Source organism: Falco cherrug, chromosome 15 (assembly GCF_023634085.1).
Source record: "Falco cherrug isolate bFalChe1 chromosome 15, bFalChe1.pri, whole genome shotgun sequence".
NCBI classification, from domain to species: domain Eukaryota; kingdom Metazoa; phylum Chordata; class Aves; order Falconiformes; family Falconidae; genus Falco; species Falco cherrug.
In genome coordinates, this window is record NC_073711.1 from 15,897,734 (window position 1) to 15,916,074 (window position 18,341).

General features: G+C 41.1%; 1 protein-coding gene across 1 annotated transcript; it reads left to right on the top strand.

Annotated features, from left to right (window-relative positions):
* The first annotated feature begins 454 nt into the window (after nt 1-454).
* LOC129737415 (adhesion G-protein coupled receptor G2-like) lies at nt 455-5,420 on the top strand. The gene is made up of 4 exons (XM_055727503.1): nt 455-495; nt 1,368-1,471; nt 2,870-2,991; nt 3,774-5,420. The coding sequence occupies exons 2-4, from the start codon at nt 1,403-1,405 to the stop codon at nt 4,048-4,050; spliced, it is 468 nt and encodes a 155-aa protein (XP_055583478.1). The 5' UTR covers nt 455-495; nt 1,368-1,402; the 3' UTR covers nt 4,051-5,420.
* The last annotated feature ends 12,921 nt before the right edge of the window (nt 5,421-18,341 follow it).

The window sequence follows — 18,341 nt, forward strand, 5'->3', positions numbered from 1 at the left end:
AGATCAGACATAGGAATTGGTCTAGGCTGGACAACGTGTCAGATTCTCTGCTCTCCTTAAAAGACTACAAAAAAGACTGGTAAAACTGGGAAACTCACTGACTTCCAGGATTTCTCTTGGTAAAGGGGAAGTAAAAATTGGGAGCCTCTGCTGGTTTTCAGTGCCATGGATGAGATGTCCAATACCACATCTGGTTCCCAATCACCAAGTGCCCAGCTGCCCTTGAACTGCTGACACCTCCAGTGACCCGCAGACCCTCTGCGGCACCACACCACCATGCAGTAATCGCAGACATTCATGGGCTTTCTGGTCCAGCAGCACAGAGGAAATCAAATCAAACTGCCACAGCTATAAAACCCTGATTACAGGCAAGATGCACCGTCTGCAAGTGCAGACGGCATACAGACGTACTGAACAAATGTCACAGCCTCCTTTTTGTCTGCTTGCAGGGTAATGCAGCAGTGCACTGCGTCTTTTGGGACTTTTGGAAGAACAGTAAGTGTTATTTACAGAGCTGCCACGCTTCTCTGTCACCAGCATCACAGAGCCTTTGGGTCCTGGGCATTGCAGCTTGAAAATTGAGGCTGTCCTGTTGAGTCTGTGTTACTGATTTTTGTTGATGTTGATACCTCAGCAATCAGTGTTTTCACTAGGGGATACATGTGTGGCGTTGTACAGTGGGGCATCTACATGAATAAGAAGGTTTAGGCTAAAAAAAAGCAGGAATGCAATGAAATGTCAGATGACTTCTCACAGCTACTTCAGGGAAGTCAGCGGGGGCTTTGCTGTGGCCAAGTCTTGAATATGGCTCAGGTAGTCAACAGACACAGAAAGACAATTGTGTATTGGGTTAACTTGGAACACGTAGGAGAGGATTTCTCTGCAATTAAAGTGTTAGAATTTTTTTAAAAACAAAATCGGGATCTTAGCTTCTGAATGTGTCATGCACACCACATAAATAGGGTCATAAATCTAATCTTACCAGGGAAGATCTGGCTTTTTCAATGCTACACTCTGCCTAAACAAATCCTCTGCCTTGTAAATATTTCTTGCCTTCTGTGTTTCCACATCCTGCAGTGTAATCTAGTCCAGCGCACTCTTCCTTACCTTCTTGCTTTCTCTGTGTGCAGGCATGTAAATGACTTTAAATATTTCTTCATTCCACCAAAGGCTTTTATCCAAGTTTTGAGGTTCTCAGGCAACCATGTAAGATGTGTTCCTGTGTGAAATTTCGCTTGTGTGCTGCTAAATGACCCTGCAATCTGTACTAACTTGAGCTCATGTTCACACATCCTGCATGCTGCAGAGCTATAAATGACTGAGCATGACTAACTCTGCTTAAAAATCCCTTTTTCTCTATTACACAGATGGATTGGGTGGTTGGAATACATCGGGGTGTGAAATGGAATATACAGATATGAATTACACAATCTGTTTTTGTAACCATCTTACCCATTTTGGAGTCCTACTGGTAAGTGCTCTGTGAATCATCTCCAAAAATGTCCCGTGGCACTAAACAAAGTCATCACTGGTTTTGGGGAGAGATGGGAAATTCACATCTATGCAAGCTGTTAGATAGCTGCAATTTTGCCAAAACCAGTAATAACAAACATAACAGTTATAATAATTTTTATGGTATAAAGTCCTCTAAATGTCACTTGCTTCAAGGCAAATTCATTTTACAGATGTAGTTTGTACTTCTTTGCAATGTAACTTAATCAAAATTAATGTGTTATTCGCTGTGTTGGAAATACTGTGTTAAATTTATTACCTGCCAACGGCAACTAATGACATTACATCTTTTTGAAAGTTTTATCTACGCTTCATCAGAGAGGGAAGTTTTATATAAATATGGGAGATGTCATTAGCTATCATCTCTGATTTCTCTGTAATACAGAGAAAACTGCCTCTAAAAGTCGTATGTTAAAAAATGAGATGACTGCCTGAGACTGGGCTGCAACAAATGCAAGGCGATAGGCAAATTCAAAGCAAACGGGGTAGATTAAAGCTGTCTAATCCCAGCAGGATACAACCGGCACGATGGGATAGAGCCATCCCTTTGCCCCGGGATGCTGGTGCAGCCTCCCCAGGAGGCCAGCACTACCCCGCTCCAGCGAGGCACGCGAGCCCTCCCTGGGAGTAAAGATGGGACTTTGGCAGGAAGGAATTTAGATGCTAGAGATTTCAGACAACTTGTTAATGTTTCCATTCAAGCAAAGAGAATTCAGTCTGAATTCAGGCTCGCGCCTTTTCTGCACCGCCACTTCAGTGATCACCCCAGTTATGAGTACAACAGCACCATCAATGGTACATCAGCGATGTAGGTTACTAGTCTGAGCTTCGAAGTTTCATCAAATAGAAGAGAAACTGTGGCAGAGAACAACAAAATTCTCTCGGTATTCCGGCTGGCAGCAGCTGTGGAGAAGCAGGGCCCAGCCTCCCAGCTGATTTTTGCAGAGGGATGCTTTCTGGATGTGGCAGATCCTCCCACGCTCCAAGATATTTAGCAGGTTTGTGCAGCTCCCAAGTGTGGCAGCTGCCATTGAAACAAAGTAGACTTTCTTCTACAAAGTGAGTTCCCAGTGGAATAATTCTGGCAAGATCCTGGAATCCTTGTTGAATTTGTGGTTTCCAAAGTACAGCTTTTCTGGCTTCACAACTTATCACTGGGTACTTTAAATATTGCGCATTTTCACTGGTTATTCTGTAGGACTATACAGTAAGAAACACACAAAAATATTAATGGAAACCCTCCAAAAGTAGCAGTAAGCCGAACAGGAATCAATTTATTTATCAGTGTGAAAATGTGGGATGCAATTTTCTTTACCTGCTATGGCAGATAACTGTGATTCTTTATCTTGTAACATAGGACCTGTCCCAGACAGAGATAGACATCACACATGATCGTGTATTAACTCTGATAAGCTACGCAGGATGTGGTGCTTCTTCCCTATTTTTGGGTATAACACTGGCGACATACCTAACCCTTGAGTAAGTCTGATTGTTTTTCTTATACTGCTTTTAATATTTTCCCAATAATGAAATTGCAGCAGCTGTCAGAATGGCTGGTAGTATTTGATGCTGTGATGCACAGGAGGGAAGACTGAGACCTGACAGTGACAAACGGTGCTTTATTTTGTGACCTGTGAGTGTGGTGAAGTAAGAGGGATTCAAATGCTCAGGCTTCAATACAAGCACAAGTCTGAACTGCTCAGCAACTTCGGTGTTCCTAAATTTCTGTCATTTCATAAATTTACCCATAGACATGGGTAAGGTATCATTTCAAGAATCTGGAATATTCCCTGTGTATAGGCTGTACATTGGATGATATCAACAGTAAAATAGAAAAACTTTTCTCTTCTCTTGGTCTTGTGTTTTGTCCTTTTGGAAAGGTTTCATTTTATACTGTATGTGCCAGTAGCTCCTGGCACGATGGGGTCCTAGACTCAGGTAACTGTGGGTGCTTCCATAATCCAGTAATATCGCAACAACAATAATAGTTGATGCAGTAGTAAAAAGATGATGTGAACTCTGTCTCTCCTCCACCAAACGTGAAAAACTTTGCAGGTCTCTGTGTATGTAGAAGCTCTGCTTTTTCAGGCTGGGAGATCTGCTTCAAAAACACACTAGGGATGGGATATAAAACACTAATGTAGACACAACTCATAACACAAGAAGCCAATTTATAATATGACAAATACGTATTTGTGCTGCTTTGCTTTAGTGAGCAACTCATGCAATGATAACCTTGTGGACTTTCCTCATCTTTTTAGAAAGCTGCGGAGAGACAATGCTTCAAAAATCCTGCTCAATCTTTGTACTGCGCTGCTGATGCTGAACATGGTCTTCCTCACCAACTCCTGGCTGTCCTCATACAACCAGCCAGGTGTCTGTATCGCTGTGGCTGTGCTCCTTCACTATTTCCTTCTTGCAGCTTTCACGTGGATGTGGCTGGAGTCTGTTCACTTTTACTTGGCTCTTGTAAAAGTGTTCAATGTTTACATCCCAATGTACGTGCTAAAATGCTGTATTGCTGGCTGGGGTAAGTAGATTTCTTCTTGTTTGGGAGAAATTTAACAAAAAAGACCCCAAATGCTGGCTCAGATGTTAGAAAAGGTGTTATCAGAGAAACTGACCCAGAGCAGAATTTGGTCTGTGTTTTTTGGGTCACCATTAGGTGCTGTTTCAAGGGGGGGGGCTAGGCTTTCGAGTGGTGTGCATCATATATCATCATCTCTGTCCTTATATCTGATGGCGCACACAACTGTACCTGGGGCAGCCATCCATGATGGTGGTGTTGGCAGCAGCTGTTCAACAGAAAAGCCAGAACTGAAATAAATACGGGAAATGGGAAATGAGTGGAAGGGAAGACTGCTAAAATACTCTGCAAAAGTCTTTCTCTATCAGGTCTTAACACAAAATGCTGTGGTCTGCTTATCTTTTGACACTCTGCTTTTTGTAATAATCAGCTGGTTTTATTTTACCAGATTGGATCCCTTCTGGAGATGTTTGAACACTCACAAACATTTTGCAAACACAGATATTTTTATGCCTACTCATTTGTAATTTACATAAATAAGGAGATTAAACCTGCCATGCCACACATTTCGTTACATTTGTTTCAGAAGGAGCTCTAGGGGTTAGAGTCTGACCCTAAAATGTACATGCCTGTTGTAATCACTCATCAGAGATTATCTGACATCTTTCCATATTCTCCCTTTTTTCTTTTTAATCTAAATATTTATTTTTCTCTTGCCTTCCATATTAGGAATACCAGCTATTGTAATTACTACTGTGCTCCTCATAAATAAAGACTTCTATGGCAGTAGATCACATTCTGAGAGCAATCCATTCACCAATTTGTAAGTATAATACCTTAAGCTTTTTGATGGTCACCAGAGTATCTCAAAGATACAAGAAATAACCAGAAGGCAACAACTTCTCTCTTGCTTTTATATTTTCTCCCCCATCTTAAACCCTCTGTTTATGGTTCTGGTTCACTGGATTATTTTGGATGTATGACTACTACATGGAGTAACTCTCATATCAGTGGACCAGGCTTGAGGGCAGGGAAAGCTTCTGCCAGTCAACTCAATTTTTACTTTCTGGAAAACCTCTTTCTTTACATGACATTAACTCAGTCCAATTGTATATGCTCCTGCATGTTCTAGACTTCTGGTAAAACCAAAAGGCAGAATAATTGCTCTAGTATTTTTCATATTGTTTTTTTTTTTAATGTAAATTCTGATAATTGTCTTCATCGTTTCAAATTCTTTTATTTAAATCATCTCAACCTCCTCTCTTTTCCAGTGGGAAAACACTGCATTCCTTTATCCTTTTTAAAAAGGGTTTTATAGCAACGAATGCTTCCATTTTTTCACCTGCTTTCTGCAATCTGATGACTTGCTGGTGAAGATTACCTGCAAAATTTGAATTCTGTCCCATCAGAGAGGAAAACACACCTCAGTGGGAAAATTGTTACTCACCTTTAGCAAAAAGGCAGTAGAACTCACTAATTTATGTCTGAGGAAAAGCTAACCAGTGTTCATCTCTGTGCTATACTGTTACTTAGATTCCTAATTATGTTGTATTTAACTTGGTTTTCCTAAGGCAGTGTGTCTTTGTGTGTATACATTATTAAGTTGTGAAACAATTGTCGAGTTTCTCTGAATTTGACAGAGATATTAAAGTCTCAAAGTTACTGAATTTCTATAACATCCATAAAAAAGGCAAGTGGACAGATTCTATGAATGTCCTCGCTGAGGGAAAGTAATGGACGTTAGGGAATGCCCCTTACTAGGTACTGGACAACCATACGGGACACCTGTTTTGGAAACCAGACTTCATTAGCTTCACTGCTCGCAAAACTCCTTATGGAATATATACCTCCCTTTCTTGCAGTTGCTGGATTCAGGAGAACATAGTGTTTTACATCTCCGTCATAGCCTATGTCGTCTTAGTGTTTTTGATGAATACAGCCATGTTCATCACTGTTCTCCTCCAAATCCGCTCCATGAAATCAAGGACACACAAGAGATCCAGGCTCTGGAGACGGGGTTTTCTCCAAGATCTCAAAAGTGCTTTCAGCTTGATGTTCCTTTTGGGCTTAACTTGGGGCTTTGCCTTTTTTGCCTGGGGAGCAGTGAGGATATTTTTCTTGTATCTCTTCAGCATTTTTAACACCTTGCAAGGTAATTTCTGAATGGGGTACTGCTATAAATACAAGCGTTTAGGGCCGTGGAATAGAAATAAATTTGTAACATCGTGTAATTGAAACATGGGGGAAGAGGAGTGCTCATACAGCTGTCGTGTTAACTATTTTAAGTGTTTAACTATTTTAATGGGAAAGCTCCATTACAGTGGGGTAATAGTGTTGCTTGGATAGCGTTGCTGTGATAGATGCGCTATTAAAGACACGAATTCATCCCTTTGAAACATGGGTCCCAATAAATGCATCTTTTCTGCAGCCGGCACAATCCTTTTCACCGGGGCATAAAAATGGTTGATAGCATCTACGGTGACTTGCAGATTATTCTTAGAGAAAATCTGCAGAAAGCTCTTACCCTTCCGTATGCACAACGGGCTCAGTGCAATTCTGGGCCAAGGCGACAGCAGCCCAGGCACCACCCTCTGCCCACACTAACGTACCGGTAACGGAGAGGCATACGGGTTTAGAAAAGGGATAACAGGTCGGAGAATTGACCAGAAAACCTGTGAATATAAATTCTTTCTTCGTTAGGGCTCTTCATCTTTGTGTTTCACTGCCTAATGAAGGAAGAAGTAGTGAAGCAGTGCCGAGTGCACTTTTTCTGGGGAAGATTTCATCTGAGTAATTACTCTGGTAAGCAGAGAGGTTTTGTGTAGCTTGGCTCCTAAGTCTTTGCCTGCTGCTGGTGTTACATTTTTTCTACAGTAAGAAATAATGCTCCCCTCAATGCCCCTTCTGTACTGTTCTTTAACAGGTCTTTATCCTCTTCCATTAATTGCTTATATGATACGATGATGGGGTGACAGCCTGCAGTAGAAAATGTAGATTTCTAAAAAATATTTCAGTTTGGTCTCTAATTCAGTTCTCACGTGCCATTCTGTGTTCCCTTATGTGAGCTATATTTTTGGTGGCCTTCCAGTCTTCATAAAGCTGAGATTCAGAAATTTATGCAGGATATTGGACATACTAGTATCTATTTTTTATGCACAAGACCCGGGTTTGCTCAGCCTGGGAAGAAGGGAGGTGTAATCACTGGTTTTGACTATCTGAGGGGTGATTATAGAGAAAAGACGGACTCTTCTCGGAGGCGCATGGCAAGAAAACAAGAGGCAATGGACACAAGTTGCAGCTATGGAAATTCCCATTATTATAAGGAAATTTTTTTTTCTTAACAATGAGGGTAGCTAAATACTGGTCCAGAGAGGCAGTGGAGAAAGTCTCTCTCCTTGGAGAGTCGAAATTCAGCTGGACAGATGCCTGGCCAACCTGATCCAACTCTAGGCAGCAGGTTGGAGTGAATACTGCCAAAAGTCCCTTCCAACCTGAATTACTCTAAGATTCTGCTGTCTACCAGCTCAGCAAGAAATAACATGTGCTATGGCTTATTCTGGGCTACCCAGTGACGTTGATTTTTCACAGAAATGTGGAAGAAATTAATAACTTCAGTACCTCTGCGTGGCTATCAAAATTAGTTGACATTATGAATGGGTATAACAAAGGAGAAGCTAGATTCGTTGGTTTAATCTTTTTAGGAAACCAGACTAAAAATGCTGTGTTAACACCCGTGTCCTGCACACAGTAGTCCTGTGCATTGTGTACTGCTGGGGAATATGTAGCTTTCCATTTGCACAGGGGGAATTCAGCAAGAATGTTCCAAGTAGCACATAGAGTATCCCCCCTTGACCATGAGCCAGCGCGATGCTGTATGGTACAATAAGGGTAATATAAAAAAAATAAAGGTAAGGCTGCCACTCTGCTCCTCTGTGTACCTCCTGTCTTCTTCGCTGTGACCTTATCCAAGTTAGTATTACTAGACTGGGTCCCAAAAGGGGAAACAGAAGACTGAATTGCAGGTATCCAGCCCCACCGGCACAATTGGGACGGAGCCAGTGTCAAAATTACCAGCAGGAACTGTGTACTGTGCTGCACGGAGACCCACGGCTTCAGGGTAGGTACAAGGACGACACAAGAAGCAAGCACAGACCCTTCTCTTCCCTGCTTCCTAGTGGTTTGAGATGTGACACCCATCCAGAACTTTATTCCTGTGCCTTCCATTCTGATTTCAGACTGGAGTGGGTCAGGTGCAACTGTTGGATCTACACCAAAGCCTTTAAACCACATATCACCATCCCAGGCCTCGTGGAGCCTAAGTTCTAATGGAACAAGTTCAACTTTCAGTGGTTCAGATTTCCGTCCCAGGACTTGTCCGGATATACATTTTAGGATCAGTAAGAAAAACAGCATGCTCTGCATGGGCTAGAACGCATGGGTTCCATATGGTGATTGTCAAATCCCAACCAGTGGAGAGAAATGGGAAACTTTTTGCTGCTTTGTCTGTGCCAGCCTCCAGTTTGGGGTTAATGACCACACTGCAGATGGCTTTTGCTGTACTAAGGGAAGTAAGAAAGCCCTTAAGATCCTGGTACGGCTCTTCTCCAGCAGGAAGGGGACCCTGCTCAGCTCCCACCTTAGGCACCTGCGAGATGCCCTGCCTGGGCTGGCTGGCTCTCATTCTCAGGGACCTGCTTCCAGTTAGGGAGCACTATAGTCTCTCTCCTGCATTCCCAAAAGAGAAGAGGTCTTGAAGATTACAGAAAGATGAACAGGACCTGCTTCAGCCTGTTTAATCCAGAAGAATCCCAGCAGGATGCTTTGCCTTCTAAAATGGAGAAATTGTTGCGGACCCGTGTTCTGAAAAAGGAATGTCTTTATAGGAATCCTGACCTAAGCACCAAACATTCCTGCCTGGGGTCGGAAACACACTGGTTTCTGTTATTTCCCCAAAGACGTTAAATCAGTGAGTTCTGCACAGACAAGTTTCTTTCTAAATCTATTAACTGGTATTATTATAATGGAATCTTTTTCCTAATTCTTTTCCATAGCTGAAGTTCATTACAACCCCAGTGCCGTACCTCCAGAAGATGGTGAGACCAAACATCCTTGTTCACAAAGAATACTACCCATGGACACGGGGCTGCACTATCCACAGCAAGCAAGATTCTTTCATTGATACTGAATTTGTTTTCTTCTGATTATCTAATGTTTGTTCTCTTTTGTGGCATGTAGAAATAAACATTGATCTAAATAATTACTTCTAATGTTACAATCACCACTCTGAACACAATTACGCAGCTAAAATGTCCCAAGATTCAACTCTCTAGGCTTCACTGGAGTGGCAGTACTGATCACGTAAGGATTCAGTCCCCCTGTGATTCCAAGATTAGCCCTCATGTTTAACAGAGACTGGAAACATTCTCTTCCCCATCATTAGTCCTTCTCATAGTTTGTCCTCTTTTTTTTCCTCTTTACACCTTCCTGCCAGCCCTCTGCTCCCTTCTTAATCTTATACTTATCCTCAGAACCTAACACACCCATAATATTGAGTTTCAGGTCATATTTTTGAGCCTGTTGGGTGACCGTCTCAGGCATGGATGTCTAGGTTCCTCAATCAGTATCTTCCCTTACTTTTTCTGAGATGGACTTTGATCAACTTACAGATTAAGAAATTGGTCTCGGCTTTCCAAGATGTTCCTTTCAGTTGTATGTTTTTATTTTCAGACATGCTGGCACTGCTGACTTGGATTTAGATCTCTAAAGAGATGTAGATGTTTATCTAAATGTTTGAAAATATTGCCCAGTACTTTCAAATGGAATGTGGAAACAAGAAAACTGAAACCCCTACCTCTAATGGGTATCTGTGTATGCAATATAGGTTTCAGATTATCCCTCCTGAAAAAAAAAAAAAAAATCCACAGCAAAAAACCAGCAGATAAGATCCTACCAACTTTGGGGGTGGCGATTAAGAAGCCTGCCCTTTAGTAATACTTTGCTGTGAATACAGCAGGAGGTAAACTTCATTTCCTAACTCAAAAGAGACTTTCCTACTAAAGAGGGGCTTGCTTTCAGCAAATGTGTTTGAATTGGTAACTTGCCTGCTCAACTGAATCCTAGTTTCAGTTTTGAATGCCTTTCTCTGTATCATTCAAGTAAAGATTTTTTGTGATTGCTAATATAGTGAAATACTAACCTGTACAGATGACAGAGAAGTAAAAAAATATAATGGAACTGGTATGTACAATAGCAAATACAGAAGGTTCTTTCATTCTGTGAATAACTCCCACACAGCAATTAGTGGAAAAAGATTAATATTTCAATGTACAGTAGCTACAGCCAGATTACTTGAAGTTAGACAGATCACCTTCAGTTCCTTGGCTTTTGGGGAGAAATGTTGGCATTAAAAATATGCAAACAAGTTCCACTTCATACCCACTTGTTTCTAACTTGAAATTGCTTTCAATAAGAAAGAAATTTAATATACAGTTCCGTATGTTGGACACTTGAACTATCATCTTCTGCTTGTATTCTTTATTTTCATTAGCAAACTCTTTGTTTCATAATCTGCTGCTGAATACAATTTTTCCCTGCTTTGCAATGAGCAGCATGCCATGCTGTGCCATGGTGCAGCATGCCAAAGCTATGCCTGACACCCCCCCTGCACCCCCAACCTGGCTGCTGCACACCCCAGCAGGGTAAAGAAGGAGGTTGCAGAGGTTTTTAGAGGAACTGGAGCTTTAGTCCTCCCCTGAGTCCATTTTACACCACTTTGTCTCTGCTGTGGCATTGCTAAGTCTACGTGGATGGACAGCCTGACCCTGCCTCTTTCTGTACTGCACTGCTTTGAACCTTGCTGTCCTTCATGCGGTCATTCTTTCTGCATAGGCTTTACAGGACAGAAGGTAACAGACTTAAATTTAGACATTAGGTAACAATTTCTAATTTTAAGGAATAAGTGGTCCACACAGCACATGGAATTGCCATCGCTGCAGGTCTTGAAAAACACCCATAGTGATAAGACAAATATCTGCCAGCACTGGTATAAGTAAAGTTGATTTTGCCTTAGGGTAAAGGATGGACTGGAAGATCTGCTGAAAGTCTTCCCAACTCTGTTTTCTATTACTCTAATTTAAAATGAAAAGGCAGCAAAAGAGGATCAATACGAGAGCAACACAGGCCTGGCCTTGTCCCTTGCATGCTGTAATTATTTTATTAGATTCCTGATAAAAGACAAAATGTACCCTGATCTTCTAAAGTTGTTGCTAAAGCTCTCATAACATTATAAAGTGATTAGAGGCAACAAAGATTTGGATAAAAGCTGAACAAGCAGTCAGGAAAGTGCTGGAAAAATTAAGACTTCTCAGGCTGCCGAGAAATGGCTGGAAATGCCATTTCTTGGGCAAATCTGTCAGTGTGTTTCCTGCTTCGGAGGTGTAGCAGCGGGAGGAAGAGCAAGCTGCACAGTGCAGAGCAATGCCAGGTCGTCGTTCTTGCTATTGATTTTTTTTTTCAGAAAGCAAAATCTGGAAGTAAATTTTTAAAGACCTGTCAACTGGCTTATGTAAAATGCAAAGCGCTATTTGTTTTGAGAAGGCCTAATGGCTTTTCCAGCTAAACAGTGTATCATTTATGTTTCAAGCATGGCATTGTTTAGGCTGTCAGCCAGAATGAAGACATGTAATTTTCTTTCGGCTGAAATAATATCTTCCACGCCGGCACCATTACATTTGCTCTTCTCCAACACATCTCTGCTGACGTTCTGTCACAGAATTGTGCATTGATGGTTTTCACAGGGAGAGGACACACACAAAGACAAATCTAATAAAAAATTGCTATGCGCTTCTGAGTCACATCCTAATAATTTTAAGTGATGGGAACAGCTTCCACGGCTCTGGCTTGAACGTGACCTGATGGGCAGCGGTGTGTTGCCGGTGCAAACGCATCCTCCTCCCCACGGCTTTGATTGTATCAGTTGACTCTGCTCGCCCTCTGAGAAAGCAGCAATCTCTAGGCTCCTTTGATTTCTAAGTCATTCTCATTTACTCCTAGATTGCTTATTTTTAGGAATACATACACCAGGAAATGCGTGCTCTTTTTTAAACCAGTGAAAGAAGGATTTCTGAGAGTATATTTATCTACAAAGACAATTATTCAATGTCAGGTCTCAGTGGGTTGTTAACAATGGGTTAGATGATGCAAAAGAAATAAAAAGTGATAGTAAAATCACTGCAGCAGCTGTGGTGACTCGGGCAAAATCCTCCCCACTCCCATCTTGCTATTTAGACTGGCACAAAGCTCCACCACCTTTTGTACCAGGTCAGTGGATGCAGATTCAAGGTCTGGGCAGCTCACTCAAGGGTCCCTGGGGACTCTTCATGTCTCCGCATGGACAAGTGACTAAAGCTGCCTTCTAGCTCAGTGTACGTACAGCACTTTGATAACCATGTGATAGATAAATATTACAGAGGATGACAGTTAAAGGTCATCTTGTTTAAGTTTTCTTCTGACAGTTTATGAATCTACAAGAGTGGTTAGCAATACAGGTTAGCAATACTTACACCCAACATGCATAATTCTTTCTAAATTTAGCAGGCAGTTATTATTGGCACAATGAAAGAAACATCATTATGGAAAATTATTTGAGATTGAAAATGAAAATACTGGGAAGATAATTACCTATTGCATAAGATGATTGTTAAGTCTTAATGCACAATACTCTGTGCTTTTAGGTATCAGAAAGTATTTAGCATGTAATGGCACTCTAATGGTTCTAAATTAAATGTATCATTGAGAGTTTCAAGGATACCCAAAAGAATTATGCTTGCTATATTATTTCATTGCCTGATTGTTCCTTTAACAGAAGAAATTCAAGGATACATTCCAGTGTTTATTCTTCTCTCTTTTCTGAGAAATGACACCAGTTTCACTGGCCATTCCCATACTGAAGCTGGCTGAGGAAACTCTTGGAAAAGGAGGCTGGAAAGGACACAAGAATGGAGAAACAGGATAAAAGGTATTTGGAGCCACTGATTAATGACAGCATTTGAGATCCCATCACAGACAGACCGAGTCCCACCAACTCCACTGAATAGTCTGGATTTAGGCATTGTAACAAAATCAGAAACTATTTTCCTAGATTTTAACCAAGATACCTATCTTGTTGCTGTATCACCAAACGCTGCTCCTGACAGCTCATCCAAGCTGACCTTCCATCTCACCTTCGCACCACTGAGGGCTGGGATGCTGTTATTTTTGCTCCCAGACATGCTGATAAGTCTTGTAGCATCTGAAAGTGTAACTGGATAGCTCATCTTCAGTTCCAAAACACAGGGACGCAGTTCCAATCAAACATCACTGCAAGATCTGATGCCCTGAGTCCGAGTGCCTGCAGAACTCCCTCTGCCCCCGCTGTAGAATCAGCTCCACACAGGTGATAGAGAGATAAAACCGTAACAAGCTCATGTATTTTTTTCTCCTAAATGGGTAGTCTTTGACAATGAATGGTTACACTCTGCTATGAATGTAACACAGCCAAGAAAGTTCTCATTAAACTGTCCTAAAAAGGTATCTTCCCTTTTAGCAGCTCAGTAGTTATTTTGTCTCCAACAGAAGGACACTGGGCAATGGTAAAAAATCAAAATACAGGATACGGAAGACGTTCCCATTCAGTGGTGAAAAACATCAGATTGGCAGACACCAAAACCAAGCTCTTGTACTCATGAGTGAAGAAATCCAGCGTAGGCAGTGCCTTACACAGCCTCCCTCCCGTTGCCTGACACAGCTCTGGAATGGATGCCTGGCGAGGTGGGCAGGTGGTGGTCTCTCTGTTTAAGCAGGGACTCAGATGTAGCCCATAAAAACGACTCACTCTTGTTCTCTCAGTAGGACAGAGCAGAACTGGAAACAGCCCTGGATGCGCTAGTAATTTGCTCTAAACATAGAGCACTGTCTCTGCCACCGACGCTCACTCCAGGTGCGCATTCAGGCTTTCCCATTTCATACTTGCCTTCCTAAGAACTTGAAAATGGATTGGGAACACTCACACAAGGCCTACAGCCGATTAAATGGCTGTCAGATAAAAGTTTCATTCTTACTATTTCATTGACATGAGCTGTGATGCTCTTTGTCCCCTCCTCTTGCCATTATTTGTCATGCTATTGGCAATTTCGGTTTAAAGAGAGGACACTAAAGCTGCAACACAGGTGCAAGTCAGAAACAAGGCAATTACGCACACCCATCCCTAAGAATGTTGTCTCCAGAGCAGTAAGTCCTCTTCCCAACACAAAGGTGGCAAAGCCAGTTCAAAAAACACTAGGGGAAAAAAAAAATATTTCAGATAACGTAATCCTAGTTATAACTGCAGAGTCTAGTTTATAAGCCAGAATTGTTAAAGGATTTCTTGATGGAGGAACAAAAAGCCTTCCTTCATCTTCATGTCAAAAGAAGACAACCTAAAAGGAAGGCTACTGAGATTTGCTGGAAGGGAAAGATTTGCATTGATCTGGGCAGACCGTTTGACTTAAAAACTGTTTTCTGCCCCCGGGGAGAAGAGGAATGTACCCATGGTGACCCCACCGCAGAGTCCTGCTTTGTGCTGAACAGTTTGGGCACGTGGAGAGCAATCAAGCTCATCCATAGAAGGAATCTTAATCTGATAAAAGCCTTTCATAAGAGAAGTTAACGCAACAAAGTCTACCAAAATTAAGGACTAGGATAGACAAGCTCTTTGGTATCCCTCTACCGATAACACCCGAGGAACATCAACATCAGTTCGCTCAGTGGAGAGACAGAAAGATAGATCAGTGAGCAATAAACAGATGGCGAAATTGCTGAGAGAGACAATCAAAGCAAGGGTCAAAAATTGGTTTGAGACATAAAAGAAGAATTAAGACAACTAAATAGTTCTATGCAGAAATTATACAAATAATGACTTAAGAAAGTGGGTTAAAACAATCCCCCAAAACCCAGGCTAGCTACTATAGCTGTAGTTCAGTGTAGATCAGTTTTGTGTTCCTAGCACTCTAGCTACAAAGCTTTATGACCAATGCATACTGAAATCACAAAAATATGCTACAGAAAATAATGACAATTCTGGCAAATCGATTTCTTTAAAGGCAGTTAAGATTTTGGCTGTGTTCTACATATTTTGGCTTGGTGCAGAGCAAATGATTCCAAAAGAGATCTTCCTGAGTGGGTGACACTACGCAGCACATGGAAATGACTTAAGTCAGCAGTCACACTGCATTAAGACAGAAAATTTGCATTAAAAATACAGTTAAATGATAGGCTCTTGAGTATTGTACTAGCTTTTTTTTTTTTTTTTTCAACATGGAGTTCAAAAGAAACATTTTCTGTGAAGCTTGGTACTTGAAACAATAGTCAGAATTACCCAAATTGCTTTTCTCTTTGCACCAGAAGACAGAGCTCTAAAATAACGCCTTAGAGTTGTTTACTGTTTGGAATAATGATGCCATTCTCCTCCTTTTCAGCTGGATTTGCACAACTGAAAACTATCGGAATGTATGTTAAAAACACAGTGTGTTTTCTCTTGCCTGGTTTCTACCCACGATACTAATGAGAGCACATAAAACTGATGAACAGAAACACTGAAATGCTACCATCCTAAACAAATTGCGTATTTGAAACATACTATCTGTCCTTCAGGGGTTTATTGGGTCTAAAGAATGTTATTTTTGTGCTTTTTCAAATTATTTTTCACCTCCTAACGATTGACTAAGACATAATCTTATGATCCATGAAGAGAGGACCTGGCCAACTAGCTAAAACCTGCAGTAATACAAGGACTGTAGGAAGAACTGGGAGAAACGAAGGAGCTGCCTTCTTCCAGATTCTCCCAAGAAGGCAGAAAGCTGGGAAAAATACAATCTCTCAGTAGAAAGAGAAAACCAAGGAGAATTTCATGCTGCTGTGAGCTGGGTTAGACGTATGTACTGTGCCTATTAGAGAGAAGGGGAAACATGTCTGTGTTTCCAGGTAATTTGGGCTTCTAAAGTGTGAAGCATCAGACCGAGCATTCAGGTTGAGATATATGAATCCATGTCCAGTTTGGAATAAACAGCACATGAAGTACCAGGAGCAAACAGAATTTTAAGCTCTTGTCACTTGCTGAGGTCGCTTTCATCTGGGGCACATGTTGGCTCAGGAGGTTTGAATATGGTTTGGGAGGTCTGTTGTTTTGCCCTTTGTACCTGAATCATCCCGCAAACCAACTGTTGGGAGCATCTCATAGCTCAAGAGCCTCCAGTCCTCTGGATTCTCTCTTACACAGAGGGGTATCAGTTCAGGTCCTCTATCCTGCCATACAAAATGATCCAGTGACAGAATAAACCGAGCCTCAGATTTCATGTTGTCAGCTCTAATCCCTTGGGATCTATGCTGCTAGCTGAACTTTGGTGCATCAGCTCCTCACCTCTAGTGCAATTCAAGGCAAGTAACAGGTTTCTTTCAGCTAAATTCCAGTTTCAGCTCAACACCTGATGTTTCATTCAGATGCCACCCTGGAGTATTCAACACCTGGTGGAGAGCAGTTGATTCCCAATTGTTTGGTGATACCCTACTTCTCCTATACAGGAAATCTAAACATTTTATATAACTATCTGACATTAAGCTGTCACAATCTGCTACAGTTGCTGAACTCAATATTAAATATAATGCACAGTACTATGCCGGTGTGGGTGGACAACATAATCGGGCATCCTCAAAGGCACCTAAATCTGTGAGCAACCTACATATTGTGCCTGCATAAAAGGACATATTATGGTCGATCGTGACAAGAACTTATCTTCTAAAAGCACTTTCAAAATCTGTAACTGGACTTTTTAACCCATGCATCCTTTTTGTATCGGTGACTCCTTCTTCCACCTGGCCTGATCATTGGTCTTCCATCTGATTCTACCGCCTACCATCTGGTTTATCGCCGCCTGATATCTAAATCATAGCTCTATTTGCAAAGAATTTGGATTGGGAAAGGGAAAATTAGACTTTTCATATGCAGTACTTAAAGGAGGCTTTTATTGAGTAAATGAAACAAACTTGGTTTTCTGTGTCTGCGTGTCTGTGTGTGTGCCGCTAAAGATAAAGGGACTCGGCTATAAGCTTGCTTTTGTGATTTGAGCAGGGTACCTTCTCCACTCGAATGTCACAGCTGAAGAACAACCTGGAGGAAAGAATACTCCAGCTACTGATCTTCATTTTCAAGGCATAAACCTCAGTCCTTTGATACCTTTTCCACTTTCGCTATTTAGAAATTAGATCTTCGCTTTCTTAATTTCAGGAGATTTAACTCAACAGGTCACATTCCTTGAACCTTAGTTTGAAGTTAATCAGGAGTTCATCACAGCAGAGTTTAAGATTTGAGTATTGACTAAGCTAAACATAAGAAAACCCATAGTACTAACATGTTTGATTGATATAGCATCATGAAAAGTGATTTTTCTCCCAGAAGATTTCAATCATCAGTTGTATTATCCAAAGCAAATAAACACATATTGCAAAATAACAGCAACTATCTATTAAACCCATTCAAACTTCAGCATAAGCTGTGGTTTTTTGATGGCAATGGGACTGTTTGTGGGACAAACCTAAGCTTTAATGTAAGTGTTAGCAGGATTATGGCCATAAATTTTGATCGTTTATTGCCATTTGGAAGGTCACTGCATTTCTGTGATGGAAAGACTAATCAGAGCATAGACAAGCACAGGCTGTCTCTGGCTTTTTCAGCAAATACTCTCTATACTCTGAGATATTTTATCTGCCATTAAGGTATACTGTAGAGTTTTGTGTTAAGTTAGTATATTCTATTCTTACCTGTACTATTGAGGAAACTATTTCAAGTTTTCATTTTATTTCTTTTTTAGAATATTTTGAAAAACATTTACAAGTATTTGCTAGATAATATGTAAATTCTGACACTACAGTGATTACAATACAAGATTTACTTGCCAGATACCTCCAAGAAAAAAAAAACATCATTTCAGCTAATATCTTTAAAGAAATTCCGTTTCTCTTTTTTCCTCCTCCCTCTCTGCTCCACTAGCTGAAAAGCCAATAAAAAAATTCTCCACCTCCTACACAGTTCAGAACAAGATCTGTATGCATTTCTCCTAGGCATGTTTTGAGACCCAGAAGGGGATGAAAGTAGTTAATGCGCAACAGGAATCTTAATTTCAGACGCAGATCTGTACCTTTCTATTGACCTTGCTGATATGCTGCAAGCTAAATATTAAACAATTTTTTGATCAATTTAAGTCCATCCTGGGGAGAAGAAACAGTTAAAGAA

Bases quoted from the DNA above. Each gene is read 5' to 3' on its own strand.
- LOC129737415 (XM_055727503.1), top strand. From the start codon at position 1,403: ATGGAATATACAGATATGAATTACACAATCTGTTTTTGTAACCATCTT. The intron at 1,472-2,869 runs GTAAGTGCTCTG...CTTGTAACATAG, and splicing joins CCCATTTTGGAGTCCTACTG to GACCTGTCCCAGACAGAGAT. The intron at 2,992-3,773 runs GTAAGTCTGATT...TCATCTTTTTAG, and splicing joins GCGACATACCTAACCCTTGA to AAAGCTGCGGAGAGACAATG.